Below are 20883 nucleotides of genomic sequence, written 5' to 3' on the forward strand. Positions count from 1 at the left end.
CATACCTTTTATCTTTCAATATATATACACGCTCGCAGTTGATTTGAATCCACCTCTGTTTTTGTGTTTTGCCAAAAATGGGACTCGTTCCAAGTCTCATGAGAAAAGGTTCTCCATTGGCTTTCATCATCCTTTATTTTCTCTCTCCTCTTGCAATTTTTCTTCTTTTATGGCTGTTTTTTTTAATTTTTTGGTCATTTTTCAATTGTTCATTTTGCATGTAGGGTTGTCGCAAAAACAAATTGTCAGTCTTGCAATGGAGGGAGTTTTGAAGAATCTTGGGCCACGGAGGTATGACAACTTCGAGGACTTCCATTCTTCTATTCTCAGCATCCTCAAGTGAGTACCTCTAATTCAACTACAACTAACAGTATTAAAGATTGAGAGAAGAGCTTTGTCATAAGCTTCCTAATAATCCAACTCTACAATCAATCAAAATGGTCTTCTTTAAGTGTTGTTTGGTTGCCCAGAAAAGAAGGGATTTATGATTATTGTGCAACATTTTCCAGGCAACCAAACAACAAACCATCTTTTTGATACAAGCATTTCAGGTAGGCATGTGTTAATACTGGGAGAAAGAGAGAGAGAGAGAGAGAGAGAGAGAGAGAGAGAGGAGGGGGTAGTCATTCACCTCTATCAAACTGTCTTAACTTCGCCTGGTGAACAAATCTTCCTCAGAACTGCCAACTCTGCGCTGCCTGGTAGACATTTTGAAGCACCATCACGTCGGCAAGTAGAGGTCAGTTACCATTGTCTCTGCAGCATCATTTTCCACTCTTCAGAATAGCTTCCTAACCATACATGTTACTCCCAAAAAAAAAAAAAAAGCCAGAAGGCTTTTGCAGAATGGAAAAGCTCTAGTGATGACAAAAAGGAGAAAATATTCATGGAGTTGCTTGAGAGCACAAAGCTTGGCGAGATAGATAACATTACCCTGATAGTAGGCCTGGCAATACCACCCTTCTCCATGGTGGCAAAGAGTGCAGGAGAGAAAGCGCCTCCCTTCAAAATGATCAAGAATGTCCCTGACGCCTTGTTTGTGCCCTCATTCACACTGTTATCTCTTGTCTCAGTTAAGCTGATCAGAAAAGTTTTGGAAAATTTTACATTAGGAGAAGAAGAAGAAAAAGGAATAAATGCCCATACCTAATATCATTGTTGTGGTTGTGCCCTTGATCACATTTTCATCTCCCATCCCTGTTAAGCTCCTTGGAAGGATCCTTGGAATTCAAGATCGCTGTTTGTATTACCCCCATATGCATGAGGACTCTGTTCTTCATGATTATGCTTCTTATGCTAGCGCAATGTCAATACATTGCAGCACAAAAATGGCAATTATATGTTAATAATTAAATTTATTTGTTCCTAAATTGTATAATGTCTAAAATGCATCCACAATCAGCAAGAGTCAGTAGATAAATTCCACCCAAGAGAGCATCTTCTCCCTACCAACCACCCGCACCCTGCAAGTAAATTCTCTCTTACAAGTGATTCTTCTTATTCCTATTTTTAGCGTCAACAGCAAAGGTACATTCTACAAGCTACCCTCATTCAAAGGACCACGAGGGTATCTAGCAAACATAAGATCATCCATAAACTAGTAAAGAAACCTATGATATCCTGCAAAAATTAAATCGGTTCATTTGATTTGCATAGCAATCCAATAAGCACTACAACTTAAGCATCATTCTCAAGTCTGAGAAAACTTGAGTTCCTATTATTTTTATTCTAGAGAATAGAATTTTCCCTCTTATAATCCAAAGCAATCCTAAGAAAACTGATACTGAGGGTGCTCCACATGGAGCGTAGAAGCAGATGACATCATGTACAAATCAGAGAGAGGGAGGGAGAGACCAGGCCGAGTAAGTAGCATGTACAAACTTGCACGGCTGCAGAAGTAGCATGTACAAAAGTAAAATGCAGTAGAAGTAATCGACATCCTCCGCGCATAAAAGCTGTAGCTCCTCTAACATCAAACATCAGAAAGAAATAAATACTTTGACTAACTTGTTATTTCGCTAGCTGGTGGATCTGCGATTCCACCTGCCTGATTTAGCTTTGCGCCTACCTTGCTTTCTCTTGTTTGTGCGGACATTAACCTTGGAAGTCGAAGGTGATTTTTCTGTTGATTGAACATGGGGAATTAATGTACTTGTGGATGGGTCAACTTCTGAAGCCAGGACTGGAGGAATGGTGCTCTCCTGCTCTTCCTTCAGTACCAGAGGCTTTTCTGTGGGATCAACTTTAACTCCATGAAAATTATTTAACTCTTCCTTGGCCACTTGATTATGTATGAAGACTTCTTCAGTCTGCAGACATGAAGGACGAATTAGTTCAGCTATAAAATAGAATAAAACAATGAACACCCTGAACCACAGAATATCATAAGGAGTATAGAAGGGCCCGAGGGATAGCTCTCACTAAGAGGCACAGAGAGATTGAGAACCATACTAACTGTAAAACCATGTACTGGAGGGCATATGATTGAAGGGGGAAAAACAGCTCAGCAAAAATCAAAAGAGCTGTATAGTGCCAACAAAGTTGAGAGCTATGTGCTAAAACTAAACATTAAGACAAACCCAGCGTAGAGAATTTTTGAAATGAGGTGGATAAAAGATACTTCAAACAGCCATAACTACCAAGATAGGAAGGCAGCTATAGCAACTAAATCATACAAAAGCGGAAGAAAGGCTAAAACAAGGTCTGTTTATATCAAGCTGCTAACTTTTAGAAATGAGGCTTAACTGTTTCCTCTTACAAGGAAGAACTTTATTTTGTATGTAAGATAAGTTGACTAGAAGCATTACCAGCTACAAAACAAATTAAAAATGAACAGATAGTTACAAGAAAATAAAACCTCAGAGCTTCCTCCTACAACTGAATAGACCATGAAAGCCAGTAAGAAAACCAGGCTTGCAAGGTTATAACACACCAGTGCTTCCAAATTAAAAAGAAAAAAACATAAAGAATTATCATAGAATAAAAGTAATTACTTAAAAAAAAAAAAAATAACATTTTCATATGAACCCCAACCTGATGCTGTTCTGTGCTTTCAATTATATCTGGAACAGGGATCGCCTCTCCATGACTTGAAGCTGCAGTTTCAGGCATACCCAGATCTCCCATATTACAGTCAGATACATGCTGAGATGCAGCATATAAAGATCCAACTGGCATTCTATTACCATTGCTTGGAGAAGTAGGATTTCGAGCAGAACTAGTTGATGCATTACATGGTACAAGCATCAACTTATTTATGGAAGAGTATTTTCCAGCATTTTCATTCACCACCTTGTCCATTCGGGTTTTTAACTTGTTTACTTGCAATTTTGCCTTTTCAATCTTCCAAAGGATCTCTTCGAAGGAATTATCATTGCCTCTGAACTCAAGAGACGACCATCCATCATGAAACCCAAACTCATCATTGTCATTGGTAATCTTACTTGCAGAAACCACTCCTGCAGAAAAGAATGGTATACAAATTGTTCAGTGAGCATGTAGACTCAACACCACAAAATTAGGTGAAGATCAATTCTAAAAACATTTCAATATAGCATATGACATCAATCTTTATTCTAAAAGCACAACATGAAAGTATCCATGGTAAGAATTTTCGGCATTATTAAACTTAATTTTTGTTCAAACAACTAAAACATTTGTATTTTTATGAAACAGGCACTAAAACTATACACAAATTATGAAAGATAAAAATAAAATAAATAAAAAATAAATAAATAAATAAAAGAATGTTAAGGAGATTTGATTGCAATTTCATTCAAATCAAACCTCTGGACAATATAATTTAAGATCTTTTTTATTTTTTTATCATATTTCTTCCATTACATATGTATAACTGTTTCAATTTATAACTTCACAACATAAAGAACTAGACATTGCAGTATTCTTTTTATTTAGAAACAATTATTCTTTTGAAAAAGGACATGTAGTTAAATATAAATAAAAAGACATTCTTCAAGGAAGAATAAATGACACAAGAAAACATAATCCCTGTGTCAAATACAATGTGAGACTAAACAAGGAAAAAGTTTCCTCCAAAATCCTTAACTGAAGTAGCACTTCCTTGAGCTGTAAACATAATTCAGAATCAGCTACCCTATTTTCCCACCAATAACTAGGAACCATCAAAGAAGAAACTTAACAATTTCCTTCATACTGAAGGAATCTTAAAAGGGGCCTATCAATAGAGATCTAGCCTGCATGTTAAAAAGCATTATTCAAACCCCAAATCCCGTGTTCCCAACCCACCTCCCACCAAACACCCAGAGGGTTACCCTCATTCTTATTCTCCTATATATCGGCAAGAAGGCTAGAAATTTATGCTACAGTTGCATATCCCAATTAGATGACCTAGAGAACAAGAAATGATGAAAATTTCACCAATTCCTAGCTGACCATAAAAATTCAAGTTAACCCTCCAGACACAAGAAGTTGAAGCACATAACATGAGCAACCGAGTTCATTTAAAAAAAAAAAAAATTAATTTCCTTCCAATTTCTTCAGATGACAAAACACTTCATATAGCACAGCAGATGAACTAATTGTATCTTTTGTAATATAGTGTGACTTTTCATAAAGAAACACACATTAGCTGCTAAAATTAATTTTTTTGATAGGAAAAAAGCATTAATATTATTAACAGAGCCCAATCAAAAGACAGCACAACAAAGTACACGAGGACTATACAAAGGTGCCAAAAAGCCAATGAGATGAAGAGATTAACAAAAAACACCTCTCTTGCATTGAAAAGAGTCCAAGCAATCAACAAAATCAAACTATACATACAGGCACATCTAAATACTTTGTAGCCCAAAGCCAGAGAGAGCACAAGAAACAGTTGAGAGCTCAATTCATTGCCAAAAGCTCTACAATTCCTCTCCCTCCACATCAGCTGCTTAAATTATAGAGAAACTGATTGCCTATAAATATATATAATATTTTAATTGTGCAGAAATAATAGCTTTCAGTTGGCAAAGTAGATCATTCATCCTGTCCTGATAAAACACCTGCACTAGCAATACCCACACCATATTGAAGCACATAAGAATGTTCTTTCTTCTTACCTAGATTACCACAATCATCAATTAGAGAAGCACCTTCACCAACAGAACTCTTATTTTCTGCAAAATACCACTTATCCAAGTTAAACAGAGTTACAATATAGGGAAAAAAAACAATGCAAAAAGTGACTTTTGTGTGCCTCATACCATAATATGAGAACAGGTTATGATGTGACATATATGATGCTACATCAACTGTGTCTTCAACTCTTTTTCTTTTCTTCCTCTTCATGATTTTGTTTGTTCGAACTTCATTGGGAAATGGTAGTGACTTTGCACCCAAACCTTCTGAATTGAACTTTTCTAATTCAAACTGCTTTCTCTTATCATATTTTGCAAGTTCTCTGTCATATTTTAATGCTTGAGACTGAAATTCCTTCATTTTAAGTTCTGCCCATTTACATCGCCACATAAGAGGACGTATATAATTCCTCCAATGATCTGTTAGTTTTTTCTTCCTGGAAAATTGAGAAGCACATAAATTGAGTGCATAGAGACATAATAGTCCAAGTCAGACCAAACAAGAATACACAGTCAGGAAAAAGTAAGATGAGAATTTAACACCATGAAGTATTCACTCTCTGAGATAGAACAAGTAGTTAAAGTAGTTCAACACATGTACCATCATATTTGGAAACAAAGGAAAAAATGCATTCTTAGTGTTGGTATAATTTGGCTCAGGTACTTGTATCTGTGGGAATTCTTAAACACTATTTTGGTCCAGAGTGCAATTAGTTTATCAGTTAAACACTTCCTTGGTGCATCACACATCACAAGACCTTTAATAACAAATGAAGAATAAAAAGAGACCTAGCATAGGTTGTGAGGGGTTTGTAATAGGCATCAAATAGGGATGTCAATGTGATAGGTTTCTTGTGCCCATTGGGTAGCATATGTACACATAAGGGACGGGTTGGGAAAATATTTATGACCCAAGATGGTTTCAGGCTGGGTTAGGTTTCGCTCCATCCACCCAGTCCTGCCCAAGATAGCAATAACTTTTATATTTCCATAAACAGTCTTTATTCTCAGCAGGCTCTAACTCTAGTCTCCTGTTCCTCCCTCCATTCCTTCCTTATCTCTATTCATTGCATAAGATTTCAAGATGAAAGATGTGGAAGGAATATTTAGGAATCAAGGCCCTTGATGAAGAAGATCTTCAAAACAAGTTGCATGAACTGCTGCTTGTGGAAGGTTCAGCAAAGAAGGGAACCCAATCTGCTATAACAGCTACAGAGGTTTGCTTTTTTCTGATGGATGAAAGCATCCCAATGTACTCTAATGGCAAATTCAATTCTTGAAGAAGAGCATAGAAAGTTGGAATTCATCCTCAACCAGATCTGCACCTTTCTTCAAGTCAAGAATATCAAGCATTCATGGGGAATGGGAAGATGGACCTTCCACAGGCAACCTATTTGATTTCATGCTTCTTTGGTCCTCAAGTTGCTTCATTATTAGTTTAACTTGTTTTTTGTTGTGTAAAAGTTGTTTATCAGTCCATAGAGGTTCAAGTATTCAGATTTTCAATATCATATGAAAAGGGGGCAGGGATTGTAGGGTGAATCTTTTGCATATGGGGATTGGATGTATCAGCCACCTCGCCCCAGCTCTGGGAAAGGGACGGATTAGTCAAATTCCTCTTCAGATCGTGGTCGATGAAAAGGCAGCACACCCCAAACCCACCCTGTTGCCATTCTTAGCATGGAGAGGTTCCAGGTTCCAATCAATGTAACAAAAGGAGGGGAAAAAAAGTTACCTATAAAGAAAGAGAATAAATAACTTGAAAAATGGATGACAGCAGGCGGAACACATAACCAGACCTTTCTTAAATTCTTGGTTCTGGCTCCAACTTACCAGCCTGAAATGAAATCCAAAGTCTCCTAAAAGAATTGGAAGTGTAACAAGGAAAAATCTACCTTGCCCTGGAAAGTGAAAAAAAATTAGCTTCAAAAGCCCAAAGGCTCAAGGCCACTTAACACTGCATAAACAAGTGATCTCCCAATTCCAGCAAGTCCCTACACCAAGTGTGTCACTGTCAAACATTTACTTTTTAACACCGTGAAGGTACAAAATGCCACCTTAACATATGCCACAGGAATCCAAACCTTTCAGCTTGAAAAGCAATCTCAATATTGGCCAACACAAAGTACAATAACTAAAATTTTTCTCCCATCACATTATTCTTCAGCCAACCTTTTTATTTACCGTAATCCCAAAAAGATGAGACTTCCATGAGAGAAATTAGGCTCCTTATGAGCATTTTCATCTGATGGAAAAGCACATGCTTTTTTTTTTTAATTCTTTTCCTTGGGCAACAACTTTCTTAACTTCTCTCCCCAGGTACCTTGTTTTTCCAAACCCAAGCTAGCAAACTCTCTCTAAGCTTGAGCCCTCTACCTAATTCTAATGTGAAAGGCAGATAAACCACTCTTTTTATCACCGTTTCCTTTTCCAACACCTTTGATAAATCCCCAACTTACCAAAAAAACCTCCTTACTCCACTGTTCGACTATCTTTCAAATATTTAAGCTTCTTCTTGACAATATAAATTGGACATCAATTAAAAAGAGAACCCAAAGCAAAAGAAACCTCTCCATGTTCTAAACACTCACAATCAATTGGAACAAGGAATAATCTTCAAAAAGGCCTCATAGAAAGTTATTGAGTTGCTTTAGGAAAAAGCTCCTCCTACTCTGGAAAAACTGAAAAAAAAAATTTCAAACAGAAAACAAAAAAACAAAAAACATAAACATGCATAATGATAATGATACCAACAACAACAAAAAAAGACAAACACAAAAGCAAAAACCAAAACCTGCCCAATCATGTCATATCCAAACTGTCAGAGTCAGCTGACAATAAAAACCAACCTATCACAGAACTGCAATTCATCAACCCATTTTTCTCGCCAAACCTAGTGAAGTCTCTCATAGCTAAAGGGGAAAAAATAGAATAAAAAATAAAAATAAAATAAAAAATCTCAATATGGTTCATTTTCAAAAGGATCTAATCATAACCTTCCCTACTTAAACCAGAAAACCCCAAGAATGCCCAAGAAAACCATTCCCAGATTAAAAATAAAAAATTAATTAATTAATTAAAAAAATGGAAATGAAATGAAATGAGAATATCACACCCAAACATTCAAATGCAACCCATATTAATCTACTTAGTCTCACCATTAATGCATCTTTCAAACTTTTAAAATGTCAAACATCCTAACAATTTGTAAATTCTCCTCTCTCATGGATGTATTGAGTTGTATTAACCACTGTCAATGTCAAACTCTTACCCTTATTGAGGAACCAAATCCTTAAAGAAGAGGAATTCAATTAAAAGAAATAAAAACAATAATAATCGTAATAATGAATTTCACTTTCTTTATCCTTTTTGAAAGGTAACTTCTTTTGGCTACATGAAATCAAAATTAGAACCTTCTTATCCATACAACAGTCTATTTTGAGCCATGCCTCAAGGGCAATTTATTTCCTTTATCCTATTTGGCAGTAATGATAAGTCCAACTTTCAATCAACATACCCATGTCGATAGGACACTACACAAGTGTGGGGATCAGATCCTTGGCAGGTAGCTATTTTGCTTTGAATATGACTTAATTGAATTGATTTCTTTCTTTATTTTCTACTTCCTTTAACGGATATTTCCATAGAAGAAACAAACATGGACGGAAAATAAACATATCTAACAATATTTAGGAATAAGAAAGAAAGATAGGGATAAAAGAGAAAACTTCGATGAGTTTTTATTAATAGTATCTTTGTTTCTTAGTCGTCAAGCTGTGGCCTAATTGTAAGGGTGAGTATCAGGATGTGTGGTAGAGGCACATGGGCTTCAATTCCATTGGGAATCCCAGGATTATCCTGAGCTGGCTGTGGCAGCTGCAGTCAGGCTCCACGAGGTTTGGAAGCTATGGGTGGCTTTGAAGGGCCTTGCCATGGTGTGGTTTCCCAGTTATCAAAAGAAAAAAAAAATGCTATCTTTGTTTCTTAATTGATCTTTTTCGTTCTCTTTTATTGTGCCATATCCTAGTATCCATACACTTTATTGGGATCCTTGTTAGCCATCTGTCTAACCTAAGATTTATAGGTGAGAAAGACCAAGGCACATAACCACACCCCACACCTATGCTCTAACCCATGCAACATAGTTTTGGTGCTAAGGGAAATGTGGATAAAAGTAATCCATTTCCCTTGTTTAGCATGATCAGGGAATATATAGATATATATAGATAGATAGATAGATAGATAGATAGATAGATAGATAGATAGATAGATAGATATATTAATGTGCTAATCTACTCATCTATTAATAAAAATGAAAATAGTAAAATGGATTTTATTGATAGATGAGTGATTTAACCACAAATGTGCAAATGAAATAAAGATCCTAATTCACTCAAAAACAAGAGTTACTTCCAGTGAAAGCAAGAATCTACTAAATGAACCACACACAAAGAATTTTCATTTAGGTCTAAGGGTTTCAAATAAATAATAAAAACCTACTAAAAAATCATCATCCTCACTTTGGATATTATATAGGCTTTTCATATCTCTAAAAAAGTGGAACAAAAACAGAAAATGAGGCAAGAAAACATTAACAAGTCACAAAAACAAAGAAACATGGAACAAATTCAAATAAAAGGAGAGTGGTAATGGTAGTTTTAAGAGGAAAATATTATGGTGCACCACCTCCTTTAATGAATTCAGATCCTTCTACATTCAATCCTTTTTAGAGGATCAAAAGCCTAAAAAATATGCTACTAAATCATTAAAAATCCTTTCCATTCACAATTCCATCAATTCCAATTCAATTCCTTTACTTGCTTGGAAAATCCTTTCATTCCCAAGATAGTGTTAAAAATAATTACCCTTCCTTTCTAAAAAAATTGCTACCAAAACTTCGCAAATTTTGTTGCCTTGAGGCCTAGCTCAAATGGCAAAGGATGTAAGGTGTGATCGTAGAGGTTTTAGGCTCAACTCCATCTATACTCTCCTCCCACCCCCACTCGTACAAACAAAAATAAAAAGGAAATAAGAAAAAAATGTATAATTTTGTCTTCTTAAGAGACCTCTCATTGCCACCCAACTATACTCCAAATTTTAATTCAATTAGGAATTTAGCTTGAAATGGATCAGATTTTTTTTGTGTTTTTGGATCGGAAAATAAAAAATAACAAATTAAAAGGTGCACAAGTGGATTGTAACAATTGTTGGATCATATTTATATGTTGCTATATGTTCTCTTTCATTATTAGAAACACAATTATATCTTTTCTATTGTTAAAAATATCAAGAAGGATGAGACATCCTTCCATGATATGCAGATTTGATCAAAACAAGATAAGAAATGCCTTAAAGAGGAAGACTTCAAAAATTTAAGCATGAACCATAACAAACACAAATTACAACTCAAGGAAGTAGGGGGAAAAAAACACTCCCATGAAAGGCACCAAACTTTTCAACCCTTTTTTTTACTGAAAGTTCCTCCACATAGTTGGTTAAGTGAAACAAAAGGAATACTTGAACTCCATACTAATATAGAAAATTTGGCTAAGCTACCCATCAAACCTCCAAGAATGTCTTTCCTTCTTTATCACCTATACAATGACAAAAACAAAATTTCCATCTACTATAAGACAGTTAAGACCTAAAGCTTTGTCAGTAAAGCTATAAGCTCAACCTTAATAGCAAAAGCCAAGCCCTAACCTAGAGGTTTAGAGTAAGCCTTTATCATGTATCCCAATGATCTTGAAGCATTCAATCAATTCCAAATTGGCTTGGGACACCCCAAGAACATCCATCAAAGTATTAACTTAACCCTAAGGCAGCGGTGACAATACATGATAAGTCTTCTCAATCAACATCTTAGACTTGCATACAATGTGCCAATTTAACAATATAAGGCTCAATGGAATGCTATGAAGGCTTCCCTAGCAAAGACCTAAAGGGAGGAAGAAGAGTGAAACAAGATGCAAATTGCATCTACATCCTTCAAGCATCCTAAAAAATCATTGTAGTAGAAAGTTAGGGTGGTGGGAGTGGGCCTTTGCGTTTGATTTCTAATGATGGTTTGGTTGTCAACTTCCAGGATTTTCATTCTATCAATGCCGAGTGCGAACCCTGATTTGTGCAGTGAAGAGGTGGCTTTAGGAAAGGGTAGCCCTAGATAGGACATCATGGGTGATGGGAGCCTCTCCAATATGTCTTTCTGAAAATTTGCTTCCGTTAGCAAGTGGTTGGGATTTCCAATGGATGGTTTTGAAAAAGAAGTTGTGTCCCTATTGAGAAAGTTGGAAGCCAAAAAGGGTCACAGAGTGATGGCCCCGAGTACTAAGAGGAGGTCTTTCTCTATCTCGCTTTGAGAGGGAGCTTCAAAAGTTAGAGTGATCAATTAACTACAATCAATCAAGCAGAAAAGGGAGGAGGAGCAAGAAGAGCGGATGGGAATTAGTTCCAGAGTGTCTAAGCTAGAGATAAGGTGAGGGGCAAGAAGGTGGAGAAGAGGAGTTACATTCTCTTCAAAAATTGAAAGGGATTCAAAGAAGTTGGATTGTTTTGTTTTTACAAAGGGGCAAAAGGTAGTTGCATCTGGTAATGGCTTGGGTTAGTGGATTTTGTTGATATGGGTGGTTGATGCTCAATTTTTTGGCGGTTTGAAAGCTTTGGTCAGATAGCAAATTGTGATCTTGATAGCTTGCAAATAGGTCATATGGGAGCCCTTTGTTTTTCTATTTCTTTAGGCAATGTTTTTGTTTCGGGTCGTGGTTTGTTGCTTCTCTTTTCCCTTTGCTTGCCTTCTGATGCTCTTTGTATGCTCCATATGTACTTTGGTGCACCTTTTCCAAACATTTTTAATATATTTGCTTATTTACCTATCAGAAAAAGTTCATTAAACATATATTGTTACATTATCTAGAATTCAATTTCCATATTTACATCCGTCACAGCGTATAAGGAGGATTTGTTGATGTTTGCTCTTTAGATATAAAGGAGGCATATATCAGTTTCACATGTACTTGTTTTCGAGGTTTTCAAGAGGAATGTGAATCTTACCTTACACTCATTCAAGTTAATAGGAAAAACTGTGTTTGAGTAGGTGACAAAGAATCTTTTCCTGTGGAGAGTACTTAGGGATCAAAGTCCAGAAACACACTTCATTGCAATGCCATGTTCTCAAAAAAGCCCCCCCCCCCCCCCCCCCTACCATCCAATCTCAAAAGTTGTAGTGAGATGATCTTCATGCATAGGCTTAGGTAGATGCTTGGGGGGTGTTTATTGAAGAGGAGGGGGTAGTGATGTTAAAAAATTCCAGTTCCAGCTAAAGGCGATAAGAAGCAAGAGAAAAGAAAGAGTGGGTGGGGACAGCAAAACAAAACCAAAAAAGAAGAAGAAAGAAGGAAAATGAAAACAAAACAAAAACAAAAATGAAAAAGATTATTCAGACTTATCAAAAAAAAAATGAAAAAGATTATTCAGTGAATATGGAGGGTCATAAGGTGAAGAGAATCATCAACTATCGAAGTTCTCACAATGAAACTAAACTAATGCTGTTACCAAAAACATAAATAAAATGGAAAAGGCATCTTCTAAAAATTTGTCAGAATTGGAGATTTTGATGAAAATTTACTATTTGCATCTAAAAATTTTTTAAAATCATATATAAGAACTTTATGGGAAATGTCCAAGCATATATATAATTTACATTGGTGCCATGAAAGGTATCACAGTTTAGGTTTCTAGACTCTATGGGAAATGTCTGAGCCTATATATAAAGACATGATTAATATGTACAGAAAAATGTACCTTACTCGAAATGCTTCACTACGGCCATCTGACATATTGCCATGATGGAACTGTGAATCCACTTCAGCATCACTCATAATTGAACCACCACCATCATCATCATCAGTGTTGCCAAAAGAACTTGAGCTCTCTGTTTCGTCATTCTGGTATTGAGCTTCAACCAGCTCAATGTCATCAGAATTTGTGCAGTCAGTTACATTAATTTCCATATCTTCACTTCCATTCTGTGCTATAATCTGTTCTTCGGATAGCCCTTCCATGTCAAAGGTATTGTCCTCATAATTACTCGCACAACTTAAAAGCTTATTATCATCTAGTTGGTCTTCCTGGACACTCCCATTCTGCTTCTCCATAGCAGGCAAAACTTCAACAGCAAATTCTGATTTCACTTCTGGGGATAAATTAGGACCATTCTCCTCCTTACCAGGTGAAACTTCCATATTAAATTCTGATTTCAAATCAGGACCATTCTCCTTCTCCTTACTAGGAGAAATTTCCCTTGTAAATTCTGCTTTCACTTCTGGGGATAAATCAGGACCCATAATGCAATATCATGAAAACTCAGCTCGTCTGTCTAACATTCACTCAACAATCCACCTGCATCAACATGCAACACAGCCTTGCTTTTTAATTAATTCAATAACTTCACTTCCAATTTTAGTCCAAAAAGAAAGAATACAAGAAAAATCATCCTGATAAAAGAGAGTAAAAGAAAATTGATATTCTGGCATGACACTTCAATAATTGCGAATTGAATGAAAGAGGTATTTATAATATTTGGGATACTGAAAAGGGACAAATACAGCTTTTCCAATATTATTGAAGATCAATACAGATACGATAATAACAGATAATAAATAACATCCTACAAAGGTTGAGCCTAAATTTGGGATTGCTCTCTAGAACCAGTTTCCCCATAAGTTAACTACTACTGGTTTCCACCCGAATCCAAGTGGCTCTTCCTCACTTTTTACCATCTTTATTATTCAAAAAAAAAAAAACCCCACATCAATTGATATTAGAGCAGTATAAACTTCCCAATTCAATGGGCCTCAGCCTCAAAAACAAGATGAAAGGTCTCCTGGTGGTCACTGAAAGCTATATAGTGAGAGTTTCACAAAAGCCTGGTGATTTGTTATGATCCTAAATAGGTTACAAGTTGTATGGGCCTTTTGGCTTACTGGTCAAGGTTTCTAACAATTCATATGCCGATGCCCTCTGTAACTGAATTTCAATCCCATAAACCCTAAAAGCGGGAAAGAGAAAATCAACATATCCACTATCTTGAATTCCACGGAGTCGAAATTTTAAGACGAATCCAATTCTGCAAAGAGTTCAAGAACCCACTGATACAGAAAAAGAAAACAAACACTGGGAAATCGGATCCATGCAACCAAACAAAAACGAAATTCTCTGAAAACCCTAATTGTACATAACGCAAATACACAAAAACAAACCTCAAAATTACGAATTCAAGCTCCAAATTCTCTCGAAACGCTTCGGTTTTCACAGTCCACTGAACACGAAGCCGACGAAGAAACAGTGGTGGTAACTAGAATAAGCCTGGTTTCCACATCGAAACGATGTCGTTTCAGTGAGCTCCGATCAAAGAAGAAGAAACCGTACGGAATCAGAGCTTACCGGACTTCAGATGCCTCAGTAATTTCCCACCATCATCTTCTCCTTATGATGCTGGAAAAAAATAAATAATTTTTTTTTATTATTATTTGCCCTGGTTTGATTTCAAAATAGCGAAATTTTTTAAGGCCTTGTTTTGTTAAATAAAAAAAATGGCTGCCTCCGTTCAAGTTATTGCAACTTTCAGGGACCTCTTCTGCAATTTCTGAAATAACTGCTATATTTTGAGGATAGGCAAATGACCTTTGTGCCCCTACTTGTCTTCGTTGGTAGCGCAAGGTTGGCCTAATATGTAAAGATTGTGGGAGATAAGTGTAATTTCATAAACAAACTGAAACATCTGAGACATTTTCATACCATGAATACCTGTTATAAGTTTTTATTTAAAATAACATCATAAAATCCAATTAGTAAATTAGTTTTAGAAATAGTTATTAATTACTTTTGGAAAATTAAATTTTATTTGAGAACTTCTACGGGGGGAAAATAATTTTCTTAATTTATTCTCCATGAAATTACCACATTCTAAAATATTTAGATTATGTTTGGTTATCAGATAAATGTAAGAGAAATAAAATAGAAAAAAAATGAAAGAAAATAAGAAATAATTTAAACCTAATAAATTATTTTTATATTTTTTTCAAACTCATTTTACTTATTTCTCTTTATCATATAAAAATTAAATAATTTAAAAATATATAAATTTTTAACAAATTTTAATTATATTTTCTTTTCTTCTGTATTTTCCACGGTGAAAGCAAATATGAGTAACACTTTTTATATTTCCTTAATACTTTTTAGTTATGTTTTGTACCTAGAAAGTACCAAGAAAAAAAAATGTAAAGAAAAATTATTTTTTCATATTTGGTTTTCCTATGAAAAAAAAAATCAAATATCATTAAAACTAATTAAAAACTTAAATATTTTTAAATTATTTAATCTTTATATCGATGAGTGAAAATAAGTAAAATGAGTTTGAAATAACAAATAAAAATAATTTATCGAATTTTAATGTATTTTTTATTTTACTTTTTTTTTTTTCTTTTCTTGTACTTTTCTTTGGTATTTTCTTTCCCTTGTATTTTCCCTTAAATTTTTTGGGAACCAAACATAAGCTTGGGGAACCCAACATAGCCTTAATATATTTTTAATTTTTATTTATAATCAAATTATGTATGTTATTCTAATTTTTACTATAATATAAGAGAAAATATTGAATAATAATTGTGAATATAATATTTAAGACTATGTTGCATTTTTTTTTTATAAGTTGGAGATGCAAGTTCTTTATTCAACTAAATTGTTGATTTTAATTGAAGTATTCAATTTTAAGTTAATAATTTTAAGAATAAAATTTAAAATTACAATAAATCTAAAATAAACCTAGCATGTTACATAAAATTTGAATAAATGTACATATCATGAATTTTATTTTACATTTAACTTAATTTTTTAATTGAATATAAAATTTCATAAATAAAAATAGAATCAATAAAAATAAACTAAAATTAAAATTATATATATGTATAAATTAAAACTAGCATATGCTATTTTCTTATTTATTTAAAAAAAATGGATACATCCATTCTTTGCAAGTGCAATGGTTGGGAGTGTGTGGTCCACATCATTTTGTATCAAAACAAAGTCTGGCTTGGCATTAGCTATTAAGTATGGGTGTTTGATGTAGGATGAATGGAAGTCCAATATCCCACATTGGCTTATTACCAATGTTGGTTGTGCCTTATATATGAAGCTACCTCTACTTCTCCTTAGCTTAAGTTTTTGAGAGTGTATATGGTCTCACATCTGACTTAGGACGGATGAAAACTTAATGTACCACGTCGATTGATTACTAATGTTGGTTGGCCTTGTATGTGGGGCTGTCTATACCCCCGTTAACTTAAAATTTTTGGAGTATATGTGGTACTGCATCCTTTGGTATTAAAGCGAGACTTGGGTTAGCTCACTCATGCTCGCTGATATGGGCATCAACAATTGAATGGGGGTATCTAATTTAGGATGGATGGAAGTCCAATATCTCATATTGGTTGATTACTGTGAAACCAAGGTTTGGTTAATCTTGGTTTTGATGATAACAAAATAAGATTTAGAATTAATAATTATATTCAAGTGTGATTAGGCAAAACGATTTCCAAAGTGGCAATCACGAAGACAAATCAAGCCAAGGAGAAATCATGAAGAAGAAAACTACCTCAAAGAGAAGTGTTTTTCAAGACCCAAACTTCATAAAATCTCTTTGTAAGGTTGTTGGTGCACTAGGATTTTTATGTATTACATTCTTTACTTATGCACCAAAATTATCCAAGAGTTATTTTGTTTTAAATATTTTAAAAATTGGATGATTTCATATTTTCAACTAAAACCTTGTGTTAAATGTTTTTCAAACTTGTTTTAAAAAAGTTTTAAGTTGAAAAAGTTGGTTGTTGAGTCCAAAACGGCTCAACCGGTTGAACTGGATAAGGAACCGATCAACCGCCAGCTCAACCGATCGAGGCCCGGGTCGACCCCCAGCTCAACCGGTCGAGGGTGCAAAAAAACTTTCTCTTTCTTCCAGAACGGTTGTTCAACCGATCAAGGTCTGGTCGAGGTCCGGTCGAGGTCCAACGGTCACCTACCAAGCATTAAATGCTAACGGCTAGTCAATCGATCGACCCCTAGCTCGATCGGTCGAACCCCCAACAGCTAGTTTGGCTTTTTTCTTCTATAAAAAGGCTTCAATCTTCATTGTTTCAAAAGATTAACCTTCCCAAACCTTTCTTGAATATATTTGAGCCTTGGAAGAGTGTTTTTTAGTGTACCATTATTCTAAAACTTGCATATCTTTAGTGCACCATTCAATCCTAGTTTTCTTGTATCATTTGAGCTTAAAGTTTTTGTACTAGGATTTTGTGAGATCATTTATTTGTAAATCTTTGAGAAGAAGTTTCTCAAGTGTGGGGTATCACTTGAGGGGTTGTTCAAGAATAAGATATCTCTTGAGAAGTGTAAAGGGTGCTTGGAGCCAAAAGTCCAAGATGGTGAATTAGAACCATAATCCAATTGTATTGCTTGAAGGTTTGGTTTGGAAGCCTTGAATTAGTGGAACCTCAAGCTTGGGATTGAAGTTAGAGGAGAGTGGATGTAGGTCGGGTTGCGTCGAACCAGTATAAAATCTTGTGTTTGCATTCTCTCTTCCCTACTCTTTTAATTTATATGCAATTGTCTTTATATTGTTTATTATATATTTGCATATAATTTTCTTCTACATTCACATAGTTTAAATTAGCAAAAAGAGACCATCACCTTATTCACCTCCCCCTCTAGGGTGATTACCATAGGTTGGATTAGCCTTTTTTTTTTTTTCTAACAATTGGTATCAGAGTTAGGCTTCTTATTTAACAGTCTAAGAAGTAATGGCTAATCCATCAAGCTCATCTCACATTGAAAGTTTTTCAACCACCCGACCTCCACTTTTCACGGGAACTGATTATCACTATTGGAAAACTAAAATGACTTGGTTTTTTCAATTTACTAATCTTGATTTATGGGATGTCATTGAAGATGGTCCCCACATTCCTTTAAAATTAGAAAATTAAGTGATAGTTCTAAAACCTAAGCATGAATAGGATGAACTTGATAGAAAGAAAGTTTAATTAAATGCCAAAGCTATTTTTATTTTACATTGTGCTATTGATAGAAATGAATTTAATCGTATTTGGCAATGTAAGTTGGCTAAAGAAATTTGGAGACTATTAGAAATCACTCATGAGGGAAACAACCAAGTTAAAGAGTCTAGAATCAATATCCTTGTCCATGCTTATGAATTGTTTTCTATAAGGGATTTTGAATCTACTGTAGAGATGTTTTCTAGGTTCATGGTGATTGTGAATGAACTTGAAGCCTTGGGAAAGACCTACACCGAAGTAGAGAAAGTCATGAAGATCTTAAGGTCTCTACCAAAGAAATGGGAAACAAAAGTGACGACTATTCAAGAAGTAAAGGATCTCACCAAACTCTCACTTGAAGAACTCATTAGGTCACTCATGACTTATGAGATAAATTTGAACAATCACCAAAGAGTTGAAAAAAAATAAGAAAAGTATAGCTTTTATGGCTTCAATAAATGATGATGAAGAGGAAAAGAGTGAAAGTGAAAGTAATGAAGACTCCATGGAAGAAGAATGCACAAATGAGGATGCCAACATGTGTTTTATGGATTTGGAAGAGCATCACAAAGACAAATCAAGTCAAGGAGAAATCATGAAGAAGAAGACCACCTCAAAGAGAAGTGTTTTTCAAGACCCAAGTTTCATAAGATCTCTTTGTAAGGTTGTTGGTGCACTAGGATTTTCATGCATTACATTCTTTACTTATGCACTAAAATCATTCAAAAGTTATTTTGTTTTAAACATTTTAAAGATTGGATGATTTCATGTTTTTAACTAAAACTTTGTGTTAAATGTTTTTCAAACTTGTTTTAAAAAAGTTTTAAGTTGAAAAAGTTGGTTATTGAGCCCAAAACGGCTCAACCGGTTGAACTGGATAAGGAACCGGTCGACCGCCAATTCAACCGGAAGAGGTCCGAGTCAACCCCCAGCTCAATCGGTCGAGGGTGCAAAAAAACTTTCTCTTTCTTCCAGAACGGTTGTTCAACCGGTCAAAGTCCGATCGAGGTCCGCTCAAGGTCCAACGGTCACCTACCACGTATTAAATGCTAACGGCTAGTCAACCGGTCGACCCTTAACTCGATCGGTCGAACCCCCAATGAGAAGTTTGACTTTTTTCTTCTATAAAAAGGCTTCAATCTTCATTGTTTCAAGAGCTTAACCTTCCCAAACCTTTCTTGAATACATTTGAACCTTGGAAGAGTGTTTTTGAGTGCATCGTTATTCTAAAACTTGCATATCTTTAGTGCACCATTCAATCCTTGTTTTCTTGTATCATTTGAGCTTAAAGTTTTTGTACTAAGATTTTGTGAGATCATTTATTTGTAAATCTTTGAAAGGAAGTTTCTCAAGTGTGGGGTATCATTTGAGGGGTTGTTCAAGAGTAGGATATCTCTTGAGAAGTGTAAAGGTGCTTGGAGCCAAAAGTTCAAGAGGGTGAATTAGAACCATAATCCAATTGTATTGCTTAAAGGCTTGGTTTGGAAGCCTTGAATTAGTGGAACCTTAAGCTTGAGATTGAAGCTTGAGATTGAAGCTAGAGGAGAGTGGATGTAGGTCGGGTTGCGCCGAACCACTATAAAATCTTGTGTTTGCATTCTCTCTTCCTTAGTCTTTTAATTTATATGCAGTTTTCTTTATATTGTTTATTATATACTTGCATATAATTGTCTCTTACATTCACATAGTTTAAATTAGAAAAAATAGACCATCACCCTATTCACCCCCCCCCCCCTCTAGGGTGATTACCATAGGTTGGATTAGCCTATTTTTTCTAACAATTACTAATGTCAGTTGGACTTTATATGTGGGGCTACCTTTATCTTAGATTAGCTTAACCTATTGAGAGTGTATGTGGTTCCACATCAGTTAAACTTTCAATCCACTTTTAAGAAAAGTATAACAAAAAAGTCTTATATCTTCGAAATTAATTCATGCACTTGATATATAACAACCCCTTAGAGGAAGGGCCAAACAAGGGGTCAATATGTAGGAGAAATGAAGGTTTGGGCTCTAGAGGGATTTGGTGTTGTTCATATTTTACAAGAAATGCTTACTAATAAATCATCATATTAGAGGATTTGATCAATTTTTGTACATATCTGTAACTTAAGGAAAAAATGAGTTTTGACTTACTAATTTTAAAAACCATAGAAAAAAGAACCTCAACTTTCATAAATCAATTTTATCTTCACTTATTTAAAAATATTTTAAAATACATAAACTTTTTCATAATTTAATTTGACATTAATAAAATAAGAAATTTTAAAAAATTAAAAATACATTTAAAACTAAAAAAAAACGCTAAAGCTAAAAATATAAAAATAAAATATTATGTATTTTTAAATTTTTTGGTTTTTAATTGTATTTAATTTTTATGTATTTTAGTTTTAATTGTATTTTTATTTTTTAAATTTCTTATTTTATTTAGCTAATAAAATTTTTATTCAATTTTATTAAAAAAAAAATGAGAAGATGAGGAGATTTATATAATATAGGACATAAAATCATTATTAACTAGGAGATTATAAAGAGTTTATTTATCACTTGAGGATGTATGAGAATATTTTCATAATGATTTATATCTATATTATATAATAATAAATTTATAATATATTTATTTTTAAAACATTTTTATCAATTTAAAATGACAAATGAATTTTGGATAATTTTATGTAATA

At 34.5% G+C, this 20883-nt stretch overlaps 2 protein-coding genes across 2 annotated transcripts; one reads left to right on the top strand and one right to left on the bottom strand.

Moving 5' to 3' along the window:
- On the top strand, positions 1 to 1370 carry LOC100263291 (uncharacterized). Its single transcript, XM_010663089.3, has 4 exons — positions 1 to 108; positions 225 to 339; positions 679 to 739; positions 833 to 1370. Exons 1-4 carry the CDS (start codon positions 78 to 80, stop codon positions 1148 to 1150), a joined length of 525 nt encoding a protein of 174 aa, XP_010661391.1. The 5' UTR covers positions 1 to 77; the 3' UTR covers positions 1151 to 1370.
- Positions 1371 to 1618: 248 nt separating this feature from the next.
- On the bottom strand, positions 1619 to 14656 carry LOC100258156 (uncharacterized). The gene is made up of 6 exons (XM_019225717.2): positions 14357 to 14656; positions 12900 to 13496; positions 5226 to 5536; positions 5082 to 5138; positions 3034 to 3458; positions 1619 to 2309 (listed from the first exon to the last, which is right to left on the bottom strand). The coding sequence occupies exons 2-6, from the start codon at positions 13439 to 13441 to the stop codon at positions 2019 to 2021; spliced, it is 1626 nt and encodes a 541-aa protein (XP_019081262.1). The 5' UTR covers positions 13442 to 13496; positions 14357 to 14656; the 3' UTR covers positions 1619 to 2018.
- Positions 14657 to 20883: the final 6227 nt, after the last annotated feature.

The sequence above is a fragment of the Vitis vinifera genome, chromosome 15 (genome assembly GCF_030704535.1).
Source record: "Vitis vinifera cultivar Pinot Noir 40024 chromosome 15, ASM3070453v1".
Classification (NCBI taxonomy): Eukaryota; Viridiplantae; Streptophyta; class Magnoliopsida; order Vitales; family Vitaceae; genus Vitis; species Vitis vinifera.